This window comes from Aegilops tauschii, chromosome 6 (assembly GCF_002575655.3).
Source record: "Aegilops tauschii subsp. strangulata cultivar AL8/78 chromosome 6, Aet v6.0, whole genome shotgun sequence".
In the NCBI taxonomy this organism is placed as follows: domain Eukaryota; kingdom Viridiplantae; phylum Streptophyta; class Magnoliopsida; order Poales; family Poaceae; genus Aegilops; species Aegilops tauschii.
Window position 1 is genome coordinate 3,314,513 of NC_053040.3, and position 18,141 is coordinate 3,332,653.

The following is an 18,141-nucleotide window of genomic DNA, read 5'->3' on the forward strand; positions in this document are numbered from 1 at the left end:
GGCCAACTTGCCAATCACATCTCTATGTGACTCTTGTTCATCTTTCGATGCGTGTGTTCCGAGCTCATGACGGTCATGCCTGAACGTCAAGACAACCAAGTGATCTCGCTGCGAGGTCTCAACTCACCCGCCTCACACTTCTCTAATCGTTCGTACCCGTGTGACACAGCGCACCCCGAAAAGATAGGTGCCGTGACGGTGCTACACTTGGGAGAACACTAACTACTTGGTATTTTAAGTGAGAGATCACCCTAATAAAAGCGACTACCGCGCAATCAAGAAGGGTGCATCATAAGGGATAAACATCTCAGGCAATTCATAATAGCATGATATGGTATAGCCCTTTCTGACGGAGAAGTCTTTCATTTCTTCGTCTTCAGCATTCGCGTCGGTGTTCACCTTCGTGAAGATTGCCACCACCTTGTCGATGCACCAGATAATATTGCTATCTCTATAGCTAACAAAATAATGCATTACAACAAGGTTGACACGCAGGTCATTAAAGTGCAATCATATGGCTCCAACCATCATGCCGAATCATGACACGCAGGTCATGTTAATCAAATTACATCATATAGTCATCTCATACATAATCGAATTAGTATGAGCACTGCTATACCACATCATATGCACATCCTGCAAAACCAAGTTAGACGCCTCTAATCGGTTTATGCAAAATTTATTTTACGTGGCTTCTAAGGTTTTGACTTAAACCGCAGCGACCAACGTTTTATCATCAAGTATGATTATTCAGGTTGCTAGATTAACATCTCGGGGTGTGTGAAACACGGGATAATTAAATCTCGAGCCCCATACTAAACTTTGTCATACGCATGACCCCCGTGCAGATCATATCTGCAATGCCCTTTCATCTGCGAATTTCATCTTTCTTTTGACTACGGCAGAACCCAAAGAACTGATAGCACTTCCATGATCAATCAGGATCACGGATTGCCAGAACTTTGTCAAATTCCACCATGCTGTCTCGAGATTGAGCAAACGCAAATTCTAGGGAAGCAATAAGAACCTCGGGTAACAGATTTCATCTGTCACCCGCATAAATAATTTTCAGCAATAGATCTCATCTACTACCTAATTATATTATGCAATACCCATACATCTCCATGTATTCTAGATCGAGACCTGCATCTACGCATAGCACGGCTCTTGATGCCACTGTAGGGTAACGCAGCAGAAAACAAAAATTTTCCGACCTACGCACCAGCCCAGGACCACTATGGAGACTGCATACATGGTTTGATCTTTTTCGTTACCGACTCGTAGCGCAGCGGGAAGTAGAGTCGATGACGATCGGCGGTGCAGATCCCCGCAGCTAGGATTTACAACCTCCCAACCGCGAGGATGTATACCCTCATCTGCTCCTCAGACAGCCCTCCGGGAGGCGGTCGAACAGCCCCCCCGGACGGTGTCGCGGACAGCCCTTCGGGAGGACCTTCGAAACTCGAACGGTCACTCGGACAGCCCTTCGGGAGGACCTTCGAAACTCGGACGGTCACACGGACAGCCCTTCGGGAGGCACTCACGAACTAAGACCGAAACTACGATCTCTCTACAGAGTTGCACACATACGGTGTCATCTATCCGGCAGGGCTTCGCCGTCCAGAACTAGTTCCTGCCGGAACCCAGACAGCCTTACGGCTCTACGAAACTCTTTTCGTGGGAGGGAGAGAAGAAGCCAGATAATGCATGGCATGTGTATGAGAGCAAGGGATGAGTGTGGAGGGCTGCCCCTCCACCTCTATTTATAGGAAATCCCAAGGGGGTAGGGTAGTTTCACAAAAAACCCAAAATGCACATGAATGAAGTCCTTCCACAAGGACCTAGGAGTGAAACCAAGGAACAAGAGGGTCCCCAAGGGGGGATACCCCATGTGGCCGGCCACACCCCCATGAGGGGCCCAAAAAATGGCTCCTATCCATCCATGTCATCCCCAAGATCTTTTGGAGCAAAGCCCCAAAAGGTGGCTTTCCATAAAGTAACCATAAAGCTGATTTTCACTATTCACGACGACATTTTTCAGCGTCTGATCGAACTGAAAATATTTATGTGGGCTAAGAACATTTCCAGTACCCACTAAAATGATTTTCAACGCGTTCCGAAACAATTCCGGTTTTAGTGATTTTCATCTGCGAAACGCATCTGAAGTGGCTCCGGCAGCTCCGGAACATTTCCGGTTTTTATCTCAGAAAATTCCAAAAAGCTTCCAGAATGATTCTGGCATCCTCCAAGAATTATCAGGCATGTGCCGAAACCAATTTGACTTAATGGTGTATCCCGAAACAACTTTTCGGTATCATCGAAACTTATCCGATGACCTCTCTCTGCGGTACGATTCCGCTGTCCGAAACTTTTTCGGTGATTTTCTCTCAGACTCCCTGTCTAGTATTCAGCAGATAGATGACCCTTAAGCGTGTGACCCTATAGGTTCGGTGAAGTATAGACATGACCTGGAACCCCTTCCAATCAATGATCAACATCGGAGCCGTGGACACCCATATTGACCCCTATACCCACACGAATAAATATTCGAGTGAACCTTCAGTTGTCGTGTGCTATTCCTGTTGCTTCGCGATATGTTACAAATACCCGAGGTGAGACATGTTGGCATTCCCGTGGATCAACAACTTGTCCACTATGCTAGTTACCTCGTTACCGGTATTGTTCTCTTTTCTTGTTATCGTGTTCCGGCATCCCCGTGATCAAATCACAAAGTGTCTGGCCAGACGATGATGGATACCGTAACACCGAGAGGGCCCAGAGATATCTCTCCATCGTCGGAGGAGCAAATCCCAATCTTGAGCTATCAAGTTACTTGACACACTTTTCCATGAACCCGTAAGCCACCGTAATAGCCACCCATTTACGGATGACGTTTAACAAACCCCAAAGTTCATGAAGCAAGCATGAAGAAACTCGATACTCTCATGGTCTAAGGAATCATGCAAACGTTAACCATCTCTGTGTTATGTACCAATAAACTTGTGACGAATGAATCTCATAGCATAACATCATGCCGGGTCGATTCAACACAAATGTTCTCTTAACATTATGCCCTCAAGGTTGCTGACATAGACATGCCCATGATCAGGAAAACATAACCATCATGCAACACTTGAGCTAGTCTTAGAGGCCAGACTAGGAATACATTTTACCGTTTATTATTCCACACGTGCATATGAGTCTTCCTCCGAGCCTCGTGGTTATTGCAGACTCAAGAACCATAGCAGTTATAGCATGGAACATAAACATAATTATGAACTCGGAGATAAATAATATCATTTATTATTGCCTCTAGGGCATATCTCCTACAAATCACACAGCCCGCATTAATACCTCGCCGGCCATGGCTCTCTTCCTCGAACCTATGACGTGTCGTACCACCCCTACAACCGCCCAACCAACGCAACGTGAGAGGGGAAAAAATATGTACACTATCTCCTACTATCTCACCTTCTTGCTCCGCCTTATCGTGGACACGAATGCCCCGGCCGTCGAGGAGCACCAACCGTCGTGTTCTAGTCCGGCGGACTAGGGTGCCTCACCGGTAAACACGCATAGCCGGCGTGCAGAGGTCGGAGACCAGGTGTATCGCCCACCACTGGTCGGGTGGAGGCGACGCAGACTCGGTCGTCGCGCTCCCTTAGAGGCTGCATATACCTAGTACTCCGTTGAGGAGGATTTTTTTAGTGGAACTAGTTGATACTTTATTGAAAGTTCACCTCTGAGCTAATATGTGAGTTTTGAGTTGCAGTAGGTAGAGCAGGTTATGTGCAATGATTCATAGTCGATTAGGAGAAGTTCAGAAATCCAATTCGATTCCCAGGTGCGCGTGCTCCTGTGCTTGGAAAATGATTTTTTAAATGTCAAAAAAATACGAGCAAATTTTTTATGTGTTCGTAGTCACATCAAAATGCTGCCTGCAAAATTTCAGGTAAAAAGGTTAGGCATTTTGGCTTGCAAAAAAAAAACAAATTCAACACCAAATGTCACCCCCAAATGTTACACCCAAATTTGTTTTTCCACCAAGGAAACACTGGTACTCCATTTCGCATGAAAAATATCAAGCACACTCGCGACACTAACAAAAACGCCTACAAGAACACACAGAAAAAACCAAAAGAATAGCTTTTAAACCCGATAGAGAAACACAGGAAAACTAGGGAATACCTTCTCAAAACCTAGAAAACTGGTGTGTGTAAGTGTGTTGCTCTCAACCAGCAACAAACACTCTTATAGGCGGGACCCATAGCGGCCCATAGCCCTCGACACATCAGAAGGCTTCAAACAAGGGAGCTTAGTATCTTAATAGATAGATTTCCTCTGCCAAGAAAGAGTAGAAATGTGTTTCTTAACAAAAATACCCCTTTAAACATGCACCGTTCATCTCATAATATAGACGTGTTTTGATTTGTTAAGACAAGGGTTGTACCAAGAGTCATTGTATTAATATGCAATTTATGCGACATAAAAGTTAATTGGTTTGATTCATATTTGAAGGCACTTGCTTATGATTATTATTTTGTATCATGCGGACCACAAAATTTAATGGATCAAGGCTTGTCTGAACAAAAATCAAGATAATTGATCAAAGGCTCTATTTTCTAAAATTGCCAGGATAGGGAGCCGGAAACAAAACATTAAATTTTGTGACATAAGTTTTCAAAAAAAAATGTGACATAAGATTTCAAAAAAATAAGAGAGCCAGAAACCGTGGAATGGAAATGTTGCATATACTCTTGAATCCAGTTGGATTTGGAAACTATATAAACTAAGATTGCACGAATCAAATGGCGCATGAATTAAAACCCTAGGCGATTCCTTCAAATCGAAGAAGCCGTGGGCCTACTAAAACCACACGAATCAAATGCCCTGCGCATTAAAATCCTAGTTAAAGCCCTTGAGTCAAAGTAGTAAAATCCTAGGTATTTACATTTACTATCTCCATACTCGTAATATTCATGCTTGTGATAGACTCATAGTGGTATCATAGGGCTCAACAGTCTAGCCTAGAGATTAGCTTCCCCGGTCCGGTTTATAAGCCATAGCAAATGGACATGGACATTACATTGTTAATTAAGCTGAGAAAACGAACAAAATGGTTCCTTTGCTTTGAAACAGGGCAATGTTTACATATATATGATATACTCTGCAGTCTGTAGTATGTAACAATTTAACCTGAATGTCACCTATTGGATCATACATATATTAACAAATATATACCTTGTAAAAGTGTAAGGAAGCGGAGCGCGTATATCAATCTGGATTCTGCGCGCGCGTAATTTACATCCAAGTGCTTCCAGACACCGAAAATGAAGTTGAAAAGAAAAAATGAATTGTAACGAATAAAAGAATGAACAAAATCAACACTGCCTCAGGTTCTGAACTCAAGACTGGGCTGCGAGTTGGTGCAGTGCTCGAGTGACTAATGGAAGAGGAAAGAAGAAACGAAAAAGAATCAACAAATTAATCTGCACGCACGCACGCCGACGGAATCAGTTGGTTTTCTTGGACGAATCGTCCTCCGAGGAAGTCGTGTTGTTGTTGGTGGTGCTGTTGTTGGTGGTGGTGTTGTCGTCGTTGTTGCTATCTTTGCTGTCGCTGTTGGTATTATCAAGGTCAGGAACTATTGCTGCCGCCGGTTCGACGTGAGCCAGCCGAGCCGCGCCGATCACCTGCTCCGGGAGCTCCTCATACGTGTTCGCCTGTATATTCATTGATAAGATAAGACAAGATTTTATTTTCTTCAATATAAACATGCTTCAACATTGGCATTTGGGGTTCCTACCTGTATTAGGAAGGCCATGTCAACTACCAATGTTGTGACAACACCAAACACCAGCCCCAGAACCCCATTAGCTACCGCAGAAGAACCGATGTCAACATCCACCTGCAGAAACAACCTATCCGTCAAGATGCATTGTCTCACCAAAAATGAGAAAAAAACAATAATGATGATGAATTTCTGTCGGTAGTAAAATGTTCTGAACCCAAAACTCTACTGGTCATTCTAATGCTGTAAACATGACATGGAAAAAGCTATCGGCGGCCCATCATTTGGAGGTTTTGACGTGATAAACAATGACTTACTTCCAAGTACCCCGGAGTGCGTATGTAGCTGCAGTCGACGGCCTTTCCCAGCAAACAAGGGGTGCTTCCGACACTTTGCCGTACTATCCAAGAGCCCTGAAGATTTTTTGTTAGTTTTTTGAGACAGAGTGAAGATGAAGAATACAACAAACTAGTTGCAGACTACAAGATTTTTGTGGGAAAAAAAAACAGACCTTCGGAACGGCCGGTATAAGCTTCAGTCTGCTATTGCGGAATTCATCATCGCCGTCGAAGAAACGTTGCAGCAGCGATCCCTTTTTCATGGTATTTGTGACGAAATACATCACTATGCTGTAATGGGTCGATCCAGGAATCTGCAATAGGATATTGATGACTTCACCAAAAATGCCTCCTTTCGAAAAGAAGTTTGACAGAAGTCTACAAACACATGAATAATATGTTACACAGAAATCTATTAAGAATGTCACTCACTTGTATGTTGGCAACAAATGTGTGCATCCCTTTCTCAGCAGCAAGCTGCAATACCGGTAGCAGTGGAAACAAAAGTATGAATTCAAAAGTGGTTCTGTTATACTTCAGAGAGAAACAAGCATGAACTCAAAAGTGGTTCTGTTGAGAAATTTAACTGAGGGCGTATTCTCAGAAAATTTCTGGTAAATTATGATGTTTACCTGAGCAACACAACCTTTCTGCCTGCCAACATTGTCCATACGCTTGGTGTCCTTAAACCAGTCGATCGCCGCAAGCTCCATGAGATAACTTGCTGCAGGTATCTGTAATTATGATGCGAGTGTGTTGAAGTTCTTCATCTAATATTCTTCATAGTTAATTAAGAATAAAATGTAAGATTTAGACCTTTGATTTATCAGTAGGGAAGTTCTTGCTGCGAACTTTAAAGAGGGTGCTATCGGGTACTGTCCAACAGTTGCGGGTTTTCTCATCCGGATCACGATGAAGGACGCTAGAAAAGCACGATAAATCAATCTTTTCTGGAGGTTCTTCTGCCACGGCAAAGCTATCGCCGTTAGAGCAAAAAAAAAAGCATCTGCCCTAGGAACTTGACAGCACACATGATAATGCAAGCACGCAGATAGGAAGCGGTAATCAAACCTGGCTTAGCGTCGTTGTCAGATTTGTTGGGGTCATCCTGTACATTAATTTTCAGAAATGTTTATTATGAAGTGAGAAAACACTTAAAACTGTTGTTCATAGTGTGGTTTAAGATATACTCAATTGGAAAACAAAAAAAAAACTATCAGTGTGGTCTAGGATATGTAACCTCTATGTTAGCTTCAGGAACTTGGTAGTCATCGTCTTCATCGGATTCTTCCTCGATGATTGACATGTTTCTACCATCTTTTTGGTCTTTATCTAATGGTTTAATCTTGTCGATTGCACGAGGCTGCGGGTTTTTCTGATCCGCCGACGGATCAAACATTTTCTCCATGACAGGAATCCTTGGAGCTATATGGCATTCATCTGTCTGTGAGAAGTACTCGCGCAGGCCTGGCAGTAAGTGTGAATTAAAGCCGTAAGCACCAGAATGAGTTGGTGAAGTATATATGCTCTCGAATAACAAGGGGAAAAACCACGCAGTACCGGCAACACAGTTCTGTATTTGCAGCAATGTATGGTACTGAAAGGAAGCGGAGTAGTTGAGGAACCATCCTTTCAGATCGATCTGCATAAGGTGTTGGACCTGCGTACGGGGCCGTCCGTTGCGACACTTGAGAGGAGTAATCTTGAACCCACCACCTGAACTAGTATGAAGTTCAGAAAAGGAAAAAAAAAATGAACCCAAGTTAATTTTGTTTATTTGAAGAGTCTCATCCTCTCAGGTAAATGAAATGAAGGATGGCCGATGGTCAGAAAGAGACTTACTTTCGATGAAAGCCCTCACATACCCTCTTTGCCGGCCACAGTTAGGATGTTCGACAGATCGAAAGAGAACAACTGCATATGTGTAACAAGAAATATACACTGTCAATGAGAAGGCACTGCAGGCAGCAAATGTGACAGCTATATGGAAAATTTCAAGACTGTACCATAGCTTCCATCATCATTCCGCCGCCAGTAACGGACATAACAAAGATCCCTGGGCCAGACTAGCCTGCATGTTATTTAGGATGGAAAGAATGTAAGCTAGAATCTGACAGACAATTCAAAATGCTACCAGTATTAATGATGCTTCCAGATAAGGGATAGAAGAAAGTATTATATGTTTGCGACATGCTAAAAATGTACTCCCTGCGCAACTTAATTAAATTACGGAGGGAGTATTTTCCAGATGGTAAAAACATGTTAACATGTGAGAGTGAGGTTACATTGGACACCAGTGCAGCTGCAACTTGTGATAGATTATTGCAGTGTGGCCATCAACCTCCTCAACTAAACTTCCGTAGCGAAAGCTACAGTCCCACCTATAGTGGAGAACAAACATCGACATCACGTCAGTAGTTCGAACAGCAGAGACTTAAAATGCCAAACTCTTACTCGTATCTCGTCACGTCCATGCTCATCACTAGACCAAAAATAGCTTCACATGTGGCTTCCACTACCCCGACAGCCCTCATAGCACGGCTACAGCTTCTTGCCTGCACAGCGCATAGAAGTACAAGTCGGTGTCAGATTCAGAATTTCAGGCACTGTTGAGTAGTAACTCTCCAGCAGTTAAGATTGCTGCCAGGACATACAAGGTAATCGACTTCAAGAAGTTCTTCAAAGATGCGAAGTCCTGCCAATGACAACACCAAGTTAAAATTAATCCTCGGCAAACAAAGGGTTCATGACATAAGGGGGGAAGAACCTAGACTTGCCATTTTGGCATCGAAGAAGCCGCCAATTCTTCTTGGAAGAAAACTGACTCGGCTCATTCTGATTTGACCCAATATCAGGCTCATTGGTCCAGTCGTGTATCGATTCGGGGGGACCTGGCACCACCGGAAAGACGCATGAAAAAGTTGAGAAATGCAGCTTGCAGACCAGTGCTCTGCTTCACTCAGGTAGTCAATGCGTGTAACTTCGTACCGTTCCCTATAGTCGTCCTACGAGTCAAAATGGGCCGCTCCTCTTCTTCTTCAGCTCTACATTTGTTCTGTAATTATCAAATTTCTGGCTAATTCAGCGATAAGAGAATACATAAGACATGGAACATCGCATACGTACGCGCTGTCATGATCTGAGAATGCAAACTGCCCTCCAAGCTCCGTATCGAAGTCCATCGAAGCAAAGGCCTTACGGTTTTTATCTGCCATAGAGTCCTGCTGCTGCAAGAATGTGGAGACGTGATGATCGATACAAACAAACGGAGCATATATATGCCATTACTATTAAAGAAAATGACTAAGAAATCCAAATGACATCAGCTAGAGTGCTACCCAATGCCTTATGCATGTTCCATTTAATAGATAGTTCTCTTTTCTCAATACAGTTGGGTGAGGCTCAAAGCTATCCAACGTGCCTCTCCTGGAATGAGCTAGCGGGTACCATATCTTAACAGTACAATTTACTGCACATCAATACTTCCTACTGTTTAATTGTCAAATAATACGATTATTTCACGATCAAACATGAAAAATAAATGGGAAACAAATGCCTCCTAAAATTTGAACATCTCTTAGATATGTTATTAAATTGTGCTACTTAACCTGATCAATTATCTGCTCTATCTTCTTTTTCCAAGCCAGTGCGTCTTCAATGTCGTACGCACCCATCTGAGAATTAAGTTTTAGTTACAGCATAAAACAGAGACCAAGTGACAGTGTTGAAGGGCTCTCAGCTTAGAACAAACCGTGATTTGGTGCTCCTTTTCTTTCTTGTTATAAACGCAAAGGACATAAATCATCTGAAAAGAAAAATCAGCAAGAGAAAATATCATTTCCCCAATTATACAGGCAATGAAAAATGTCAGCGTGCTAAGTTACTTGGTGATTGCTGCATCTTGCATGCACAAGAGCAGAAATGAATGAAGGTGTTTTTTTTCTGAATAAAATCAACATTATGGTGTTCAAAAACCGTGATTTAGCTATTTCACACTGTCAGAATCATAGGGTATCTAATAATCCAAAACTTATTCATTACTGAAATAATTAAACTCACCTGCCCATGATGTGTTTTCAGTCCTCTATCCTCCACCCTGCAATTCCCGTCGATTAGCAGCGACTTTAGCGGCACCTGCACATATGCACAAATTTCTTAATAACAGTTATCCACACGAGAGGTGTTGTGTGCTATCTGAATCTAGGAAGCAGAAAGCATGATAAAATCTTGGAATGTCGTCAGGATGAAATAGTGTCCCATCAGGATATCAGAAATAAATGAATGCAGATAACTAAGGATCAAACAAGACTAAAATCCCCCAGAAACAAACACAAAATTGATGATGGATTTCAAACTTTGATCGATGATGAGGCGTACGTACGAACCATGCTGTCCTTGGGCTTCTTCTTGTAGTAGGCGAGCAGCTTGGACTCGAGCACGAAGTATCTGGTGTGGAAGAAGGACCGGCCGATCTTGCGCCGGCCGTAGCGCACCATCCAGCCCTCGTGGTGGATGGCCGCGGCGGCGGCCTCCCTGACGGCGGCCAGGGCGGACGTCTTGGCCTGCATCTCCTTCGCGTTCGCCGCCGCCGCCGCGCCCGCAGCGCCGGGGGACGGGTCGCGCGGCGTGGCGAAGGTGTTGGCTTTGGTGAGGTCGGCGGCCTTGGCCGTGGCGGAGGACGGGGCCGCCGGCTCCCGCCTGGAGGCCGACGAGCTGAGCATGGTGGTGCGCACGTAGCGCGCGGCGCGGCTCCATGACGGGTCGGAGGTGGGGGCGGGCGTGGCGGGCGCCGGCGGCGCCTCCTCGGCGTCGGCGGCGGGCGTCGGCCGGCTCATTGCTGCTGCGGCCTGCTGGGGCTGGGTTCCATCCGCCGCCGCGCGCTCGTGGGGGTGGAACGGGTGGATGGAGAGGTGGGAGCGCATGCGGGCGGGCGAGCTCGACGAGGGAGGAATGGAGATGGAGACGGAGGGGGTGGCTGGGCGGGAGAGCCGCGGCCGGGGTTGGGGTTGTGGTTGTGGTTGTGGCGGTGGAGGGGAGCGACAAGAAGAGAGGAGAGGAGGGACAAGTGGACCTTGGTTGCTTCTTTTTTTATACTCCCTTCCTTCCTTCCTTCCTCTCATGCATTCCCCTTCTTTTCTCTCTCGTCGTCTTGTGTGCCAAATAGCATTGCCGAATGTGAAATTCGAATTTAACGTCGATGCAGGAGTAACTGGAAATTTGCCGGACACCCCTTTCGGACGCATGCCTCGTTCCTTGGCGCGTCATGCTAGGAATTTTTTTTGCATATTCCGGGAGGGATAACGCATCTGCAATATGCAGATGACACGCTAATTTTCATTAAGAACTCGGAGAGGGAAATAGTAAATCTCAAATTTATCTTGATGTGTTTTGAGGAGATGTCAGGCTTAAAAATCAATTTTGAGAAAAATGAGGTGCGGGCGGCGCACATGATGAGTTGTGAATTGGGATCCATCCCGATGAAGTACTTGGGGATGCCTGTATCCGCGAGAGCCCTTACTATGGGGGAACTACGGGGACAAAACTGCGGTGCGAGTGGATCCCTGGCAAGGCAAATTTTTAGCTTCTGGTGGGCGCCTGGTTCTGATAAATGATTGCCTAACCAACATCACTAGTAGAAAAAGAGGCTTCCATACGCCCCCATTAGTCCCTAAAATAATCGAACCGCGACAAAAGGGTTCTTTAGTCGCGGTTCGGGAGGAGACCCGCGACCAACTATCTGGGTCCAGCGCGCTCGGTCGACAGCTGGCGGACGGGAGGGGCTTAAGTCCCGGTTGGCCTGGCCAACCGGGACTAAAGGTCCTCAGGCTGGCCCGAAGGCCTTTAGTCGCGGTTGGCCAGACCAACCGGGACTAAAGGTTAGTCCTTTAGTCCCGGTTGATGCCACCAACCGGTACTAATGGGATTTGAGGCATTAGTACCGGTTCACGGCACGAACCGGTAGTAAAGGGCCCATCAAACTCTACCCCCCCCCCCCCCGACCGCCTTTTCAGTTTTAGAAAAAACAAAAGAAAATGATGGAAATGTCAAAAAAATAAAATAAAATTAGTTTCTCATGTGATACGTGGTCTAGTTGTTGCGAAAATTAACAAATATGAATTTCGACTTTATTTGCAAAATCTCTCTGGAATTTCTTAAAATGGGCATAACTTTTGCATACGAACTCGGATGAAAAAGTTTTTTATATGAAAAATCATCTACTCGAAAAGTTACATCCAAATTTAACTAGGGGAACCCCGTTAAACATTTTTAAAATCCTCAAAAACCTAACCGAAAAAAAGATACGGGGCTTTTAAGATCTGGAGAGGCAAAAAAATTCAAAAAATTTCAAATTGTGGTCAAACTATGGTCAAACAATGGTCAAACTAATTATTCTAGAATATTAGTGTTACTAAATAATTATTTCAGCTTTTTTTAAATTTTGGTCAAATCTGGTCAAACTGTGGTCAAACAATGGTTAAACTAATTATTCCAGAAATATTAGTGTTACTAAATAATTATTGTTCTTTAAAACAATAGTTTCAAACTCAAACAGTGAAATGTGTCACTTCATGCTCAAGCTAAATTCCTGAGGGTTAATAGAATTGACATCCTACTATTGTCAGGAAAACAACAAGTGCAGACTTGAAAACGAGGGAGAATAGAACCCGGAAGTTAAGCGTGCTCAGGCTGGAGTAGTGAGAGGATGGGTGACCGTCCGGGAAGTTAGATGATTTGGAATGATGAGGGGTGATTAGAGATTAGAGGATAAATTGAGCAGTGATGAGGGGTGGTGATTAGAGATTAGAGGTTAAAATAATTCAGAAATTTGAAAATTAAAAAAATTAAAAAAATTCGCAAAAAAACCAGGTTTAGGGGGGCTAAAACCCTAAACCTGCGGAGGAGGCCTTTAGTCCCGGTTAGCCACGAGAACCGGGACTAAAGGCCTTTAGTCGCGGTTCGTAAGAGGCGCGACTAAAGGGGGGGCCTTTAGTCGCGCATATTTAGTCCCGGTTGCACAGCCGGGATTAATGGCCTTTGCGAACCGGGACTAAAGGCCTATTCTCTACCAGTCGATCCCAATGTTTGTTATGGGCTTCTATCTTCTCCAAGATGGGATCCATGCGAAACTCAATAAAGTTCGATCCCGCTTTTTCTGGGCAAAAGAGAATGGGAACCAGAGGTATCATATGGTTAGTTGGGAGAATATTTGTGAGCCGAAAGAGAGAGGGGGGCTCGGGGTAATCAACTCCAAAATAATGAACTGGTGTCTCATGACCAAGTGGGCATGGAAAATTCTGACTGGACGTGGTGGCTTATGGTTAGATATATTCAGACGCAAGTACCTGGAGGATGGTGGGGTGGAATTCAGGAGAAATGCTAAATTGTCACAATTCGCGAGAGATGTTAAGAAAGTCCAGCCACTTCTCAGGCTCGGAATGAAGTTTACGGTGCACAATGGCAAGCCAACGTGCTTCTGTTTGGACATTTGGTGTGATGATAACGCCTCCAGGATGTTTTTCCGTCCCTTTTCTCAATGGCGGAGAACCAGACTGCCAAGGTGGCAGAGTGTTGGCGACAGGGACAATGGTCCCCGCGGTTTCGGCGACCTTTAGGGCAAGAGGAGAATCCCGAATGGGAAGAGTTACGGGATAAGCTTAGAGGGTATTCCGTGAGCCTTGGACAGGACGAGGTCGCGTGGATGAGGGGTGGTGATTAGAGATTAGAGGTTAAAATAATTCAGAAATTTGAAAATAAAAAAAAATTAAAAAAATTCGCAAAAAAACCAGGTTTAGGGGGGCTAAAACCCTAAACCTGCGGAGGAGGCCTTTAGTCCCGGTTAGCCACGAGAACCGGGACTAAAGGCCTTTAGTCGCGGTTCGTAAGAGGCGCGACTAAAGGGGGGGCCTTTAGTCGCGCATATTTAGTCCCGGTTGCACAGCCGGGATTAATGGCCTTTGCGAACCGGGACTAAAGGCCTATTCTCTACTAGTCGATCCCAATGTTTGTTATGGGCTTCTATCTTCTCCAAGATGGGATCCATGCGAAACTCAATAAAGTTCGATCCCGCTTTTTCTGGGCAAAAGAGAATGGGAACCAGAGGTATCATATGGTTAGTTGGGAGAATATTTGTGAGCCGAAAGAGAGAGAGGGGCTCGGGGTAATCAACTCCAAAATAATGAACTGGTGTCTCATGACCAAGTGGGCATGGAAAATTCTGACTGGACGTGGTGGCTTATGGTTAGATATATTCAGACGCAAGTACCTGGAGGATGGTGGGGTGGAATTCAGGAGAAATGCTAAATTGTCACAATTCGCGAGAGATGTTAAGAAAGTCCAGCCACTTCTCAGGCTCGGAATGAAGTTTACGGTGCACAATGGCAAGCCAACGTGCTTCTGTTTGGACATTTGGTGTGATGATAACGCCTCCAGGATGTTTTTCCGTCCCTTTTCTCAATGGCGGAGAACCAGACTGCCAAGGTGGCAGAGTGTTGGCGACAGGGACAATGGTTCCCGCGGTTTCGGCGACCTTTAGGGCAAGAGGAGAATCCCGAATGGGAAGAGTTACGGGATAAGCTTAGAGGGTATTCCGTGAGCCTTGGACAGGACGAGGTCGCGTGGATGAGGGGTGGTGATTAGAGATTAGAGGTTAAAATAATTCAGAAATTTGAAAATAAAAAAAAATTAAAAAAATTCGCAAAAAAACCAGGTTTAGGGGGGCTAAAACCCTAAACCTGCGGAGGAGGCCTTTAGTCCCGGTTAGCCACGAGAACCGGGACTAAAGGCCTTTAGTCGCGGTTCGTAAGAGGCGCGACTAAAGGGGGGGCCTTTAGTCGCGCATATTTAGTCCCGGTTGCACAGCCGGGATTAATGGCCTTTGCGAACCGGGACTAAAGGCCTATTCTCTACCAGTCGATCCCAATGTTTGTTATGGGCTTCTATCTTCTCCAAGATGGGATCCATGCGAAACTCAATAAAGTTCGATCCCGCTTTTTCTGGGCAAAAGAGAATGGGAACCAGAGGTATCATATGGTTAGTTGGGAGAATATTTGTGAGCCGAAAGAGAGAGGGGGGCTCGGGGTAATCAACTCCAAAATAATGAACTGGTGTCTCATGACCAAGTGGGCATGGAAAATTCTGACTGGACGTGGTGGCTTATGGTTAGATATATTCAGACGCAAGTACCTGGAGGATGGTGGGGTGGAATTCAGGAGAAATGCTAAATTGTCACAATTCGCGAGAGATGTTAAGAAAGTCCAGCCACTTCTCAGGCTCGGAATGAAGTTTACGGTGCACAATGGCAAGCCAACGTGCTTCTGTTTGGACATTTGGTGTGATGATAACGCCTCCAGGATGTTTTTCCGTCCCTTTTCTCAATGGCGGAGAACCAGACTGCCAAGGTGGCAGAGTGTTGGCGACAGGGACAATGGTTCCCGCGGTTTCGGCGACCTTTAGGGCAAGAGGAGAATCCCGAATGGGAAGAGTTACGGGATAAGCTTAGAGGGTATTCCGTGAGCCTTGGACAGGACGAGGTCGCGTGGCGACTCGGGTCGTCTGGACAATTCTCCACGGGATCCTTATACAAGGAGATTTTCAAGTCGGCGGCTCCATGCGACTTGTCGGGCCTATGGGGGGCACGAATGCCATCCAAAATCAAGATCTTCCTCTGGCAAGTCGCCCGTAATCGAATTGCGAGCGGGGACCAGATACAAAAGCGACACTGCCCGGGAGACGGCCGATGTGTGTGGTGTGGCGATAACGAAGATCGGGATCATATCCTGTTTCGCTGTATTATGGCTAGATTTATGTGGAGTGCAGTTAGATCGGCGACGGGGTCCTCACGGAACCCAAGTGGGTTCTCAGATTTTTACCGGCGTGCGGCCGCAACCTCCGGGAGAGATAAGAGGATGACGTGGCTAGGGTTTGGGGCTCTAGCATGGTCTCTGTGGACCACTCGCAATAAAGCGCTAATAGAGGGTGTTTTTATCAGGCATCCGGCTGATATGCTATATAAAATGGTGTCTTTCCTGCAGCTATGGAAGCTTCTGGCAAAGCGACAGGACAAAGGACTCATGGAGGATCTCGTCAAAAGGGTGCGGGGAAAGTGTACTGAGCGTCGACGCGCTTCATAGAGCTACTTTGCCTTACGTCGGCAAGGCGCCCATGCTACCTTGAGAGCGATCGTTGGACCCTGATCTGGACTAGCGCTGCGACGCTATGTATCCGCCTACGGGCTTGTATCCTTTTTTTTCGCTTCGGCTTGCTTGTTTCGCTTTCGCTTTCTAGTTGTGCTCGGACGTTTGTACTCGTAAGGGCCTCATTCTAAGGCCGGGCAAGCGCCTCTGTTCTAAAAAATATATATTTAGTGTGGTATCGGTTCTACTTGTCCGGAGGATTTGGCGAGGTTGTTTAATATGGTGGACCTCGCTTCTCCAGCGACCAAGCTAAAGGGGAGACGAGAGAGTTCTGGAAAAACCAACATAGACCCAAGCACATATGGTTTATTATTTACATTTTAACTGTCCACACCTCTATTTGCAATTAACACCACCCCTCCCCCCCCCCCCCCCCCCCCCCCACACACACACACACCTCAAGATGGGGCAAAATTGCCTAAGAGCTCCATCTTGTCACACAGCTTCAAGAAGGATACACCACTAACCCGCATCTCCTTAGGTTTGCTTCACAACCTAGAATCCCGTTTCCTTTTTAGAGAAAAAAAATGCAGTTGCTACAACTATACACTTTGTTAATACATCAGCAAGTTGATCTCCAGTTTTAACACGACCTACTTGAAGTACTTCCTTACCAAATTTCTCCTTAATAAAATGACTATGAACTTCGATTATTCAAGGAGTAGTTAATTTGTAATTCTCATTGTCGTAGAGACTTTGAGGACCATTTAACGTGCTTTGATGCAATGATTTTTTATAATTATAAGTGTCGGTCTTCTGGGACCCACATAATATCATAATGTTTTTTAATTTTTGATAATTCATAAAAGAAGATTTCTGCAAGTGAAAACAAAAATGGTAATATTAGGTTTTTGCATGCTGGTTCTAATAGTGGCAGACTCTAGTCCTGGAAGGTTGGGCCATGATTTTGTAGAGTTTGAGTAGGAAAATTGAGTTTGGACCTCAAAGCAGGGCGAATCCTAATTGCCCAGGAGAGAGTGATTTGGGCTGGGCCATTACCATTACGTTGGGTTTTCAAACATGTTTTGGTTTACTTGTTTTAAGAACCTTCTAGATAGGGCTTGTCTAGATTATCTCTTTTACTATTGTTGTTTTCTCTATCTTTTTATTTATTATTAGTTTTAATTTGTTAGTTTTAGTTTTATCCTAAAAATATTCATAAAAATTTCCAATATCTTTGGAACTAAAATATGGGAACATTTTTTAAATATGGGAACATTTTTTAAACCGGTACTAAAGGGCCCATCAAACTCTACCCCCCCCCCCCGACCGCCTTTTCAGTTTTAGAAAAAACAAAAGAAAATGATGGAAATGTCAAAAAAATAAAATAAAATTAGTTTCTCATGTGATACGTGGTCTAGTTGTTGCGAAAATTAACAAATATGAATTTCGACTTTATTTGCAAAATCTCTCTGGAATTTCTTAAAATGGGCATAACTTTTGCATACGAACTCGGATGAAAAAGTTTTTTATATGAAAAATCATCTACTCGAAAAGTTACATCCAAATTTAACTAGGGGAACCCCGTTAAACATTTTTAAAATCCTCAAAAACCTAACCGAAAAAAAGATACGGGGCTTTTAAGATCTGGAGAGGCAAAAAAATTCAAAAAATTTCAAATTGTGGTCAAACTATGGTCAAACAATGGTCAAACTAATTATTCTAGAATATTAGTGTTACTAAATAATTATTTCAGCTTTTTTTAAATTTTGGTCAAATCTGGTCAAACTGTGGTCAAACAATGGTTAAACTAATTATTCCAGAAATATTAGTGTTACTAAATAATTATTGTTCTTTAAAACAATAGTTTCAAACTCAA

General features: G+C 44.4%; 1 protein-coding gene across 1 annotated transcript; it reads right to left on the bottom strand.

Annotated features, from left to right (window-relative positions):
* Window positions 1–5,045: 5,045 nt before the first annotated feature.
* LOC109782001 (protein ENHANCED DISEASE RESISTANCE 2-like) lies at window positions 5,046–10,850 on the bottom strand. Its single transcript, XM_020340590.2, has 22 exons — window positions 10,515–10,850; window positions 10,189–10,263; window positions 9,881–9,934; window positions 9,738–9,803; window positions 9,256–9,356; window positions 9,118–9,173; window positions 8,907–9,020; window positions 8,784–8,824; window positions 8,584–8,684; window positions 8,415–8,510; window positions 8,136–8,200; window positions 7,972–8,043; window positions 7,690–7,845; window positions 7,370–7,596; window positions 7,201–7,237; window positions 6,946–7,091; window positions 6,762–6,863; window positions 6,562–6,606; window positions 6,303–6,443; window positions 6,109–6,204; window positions 5,807–5,908; window positions 5,046–5,723 (listed from the first exon to the last, which is right to left on the bottom strand). The coding sequence occupies exons 1-22, from the start codon at window positions 10,848–10,850 to the stop codon at window positions 5,514–5,516; spliced, it is 2,439 nt and encodes an 812-aa protein (XP_020196179.1). The 3' UTR covers window positions 5,046–5,513.
* Window positions 10,851–18,141: the final 7,291 nt, after the last annotated feature.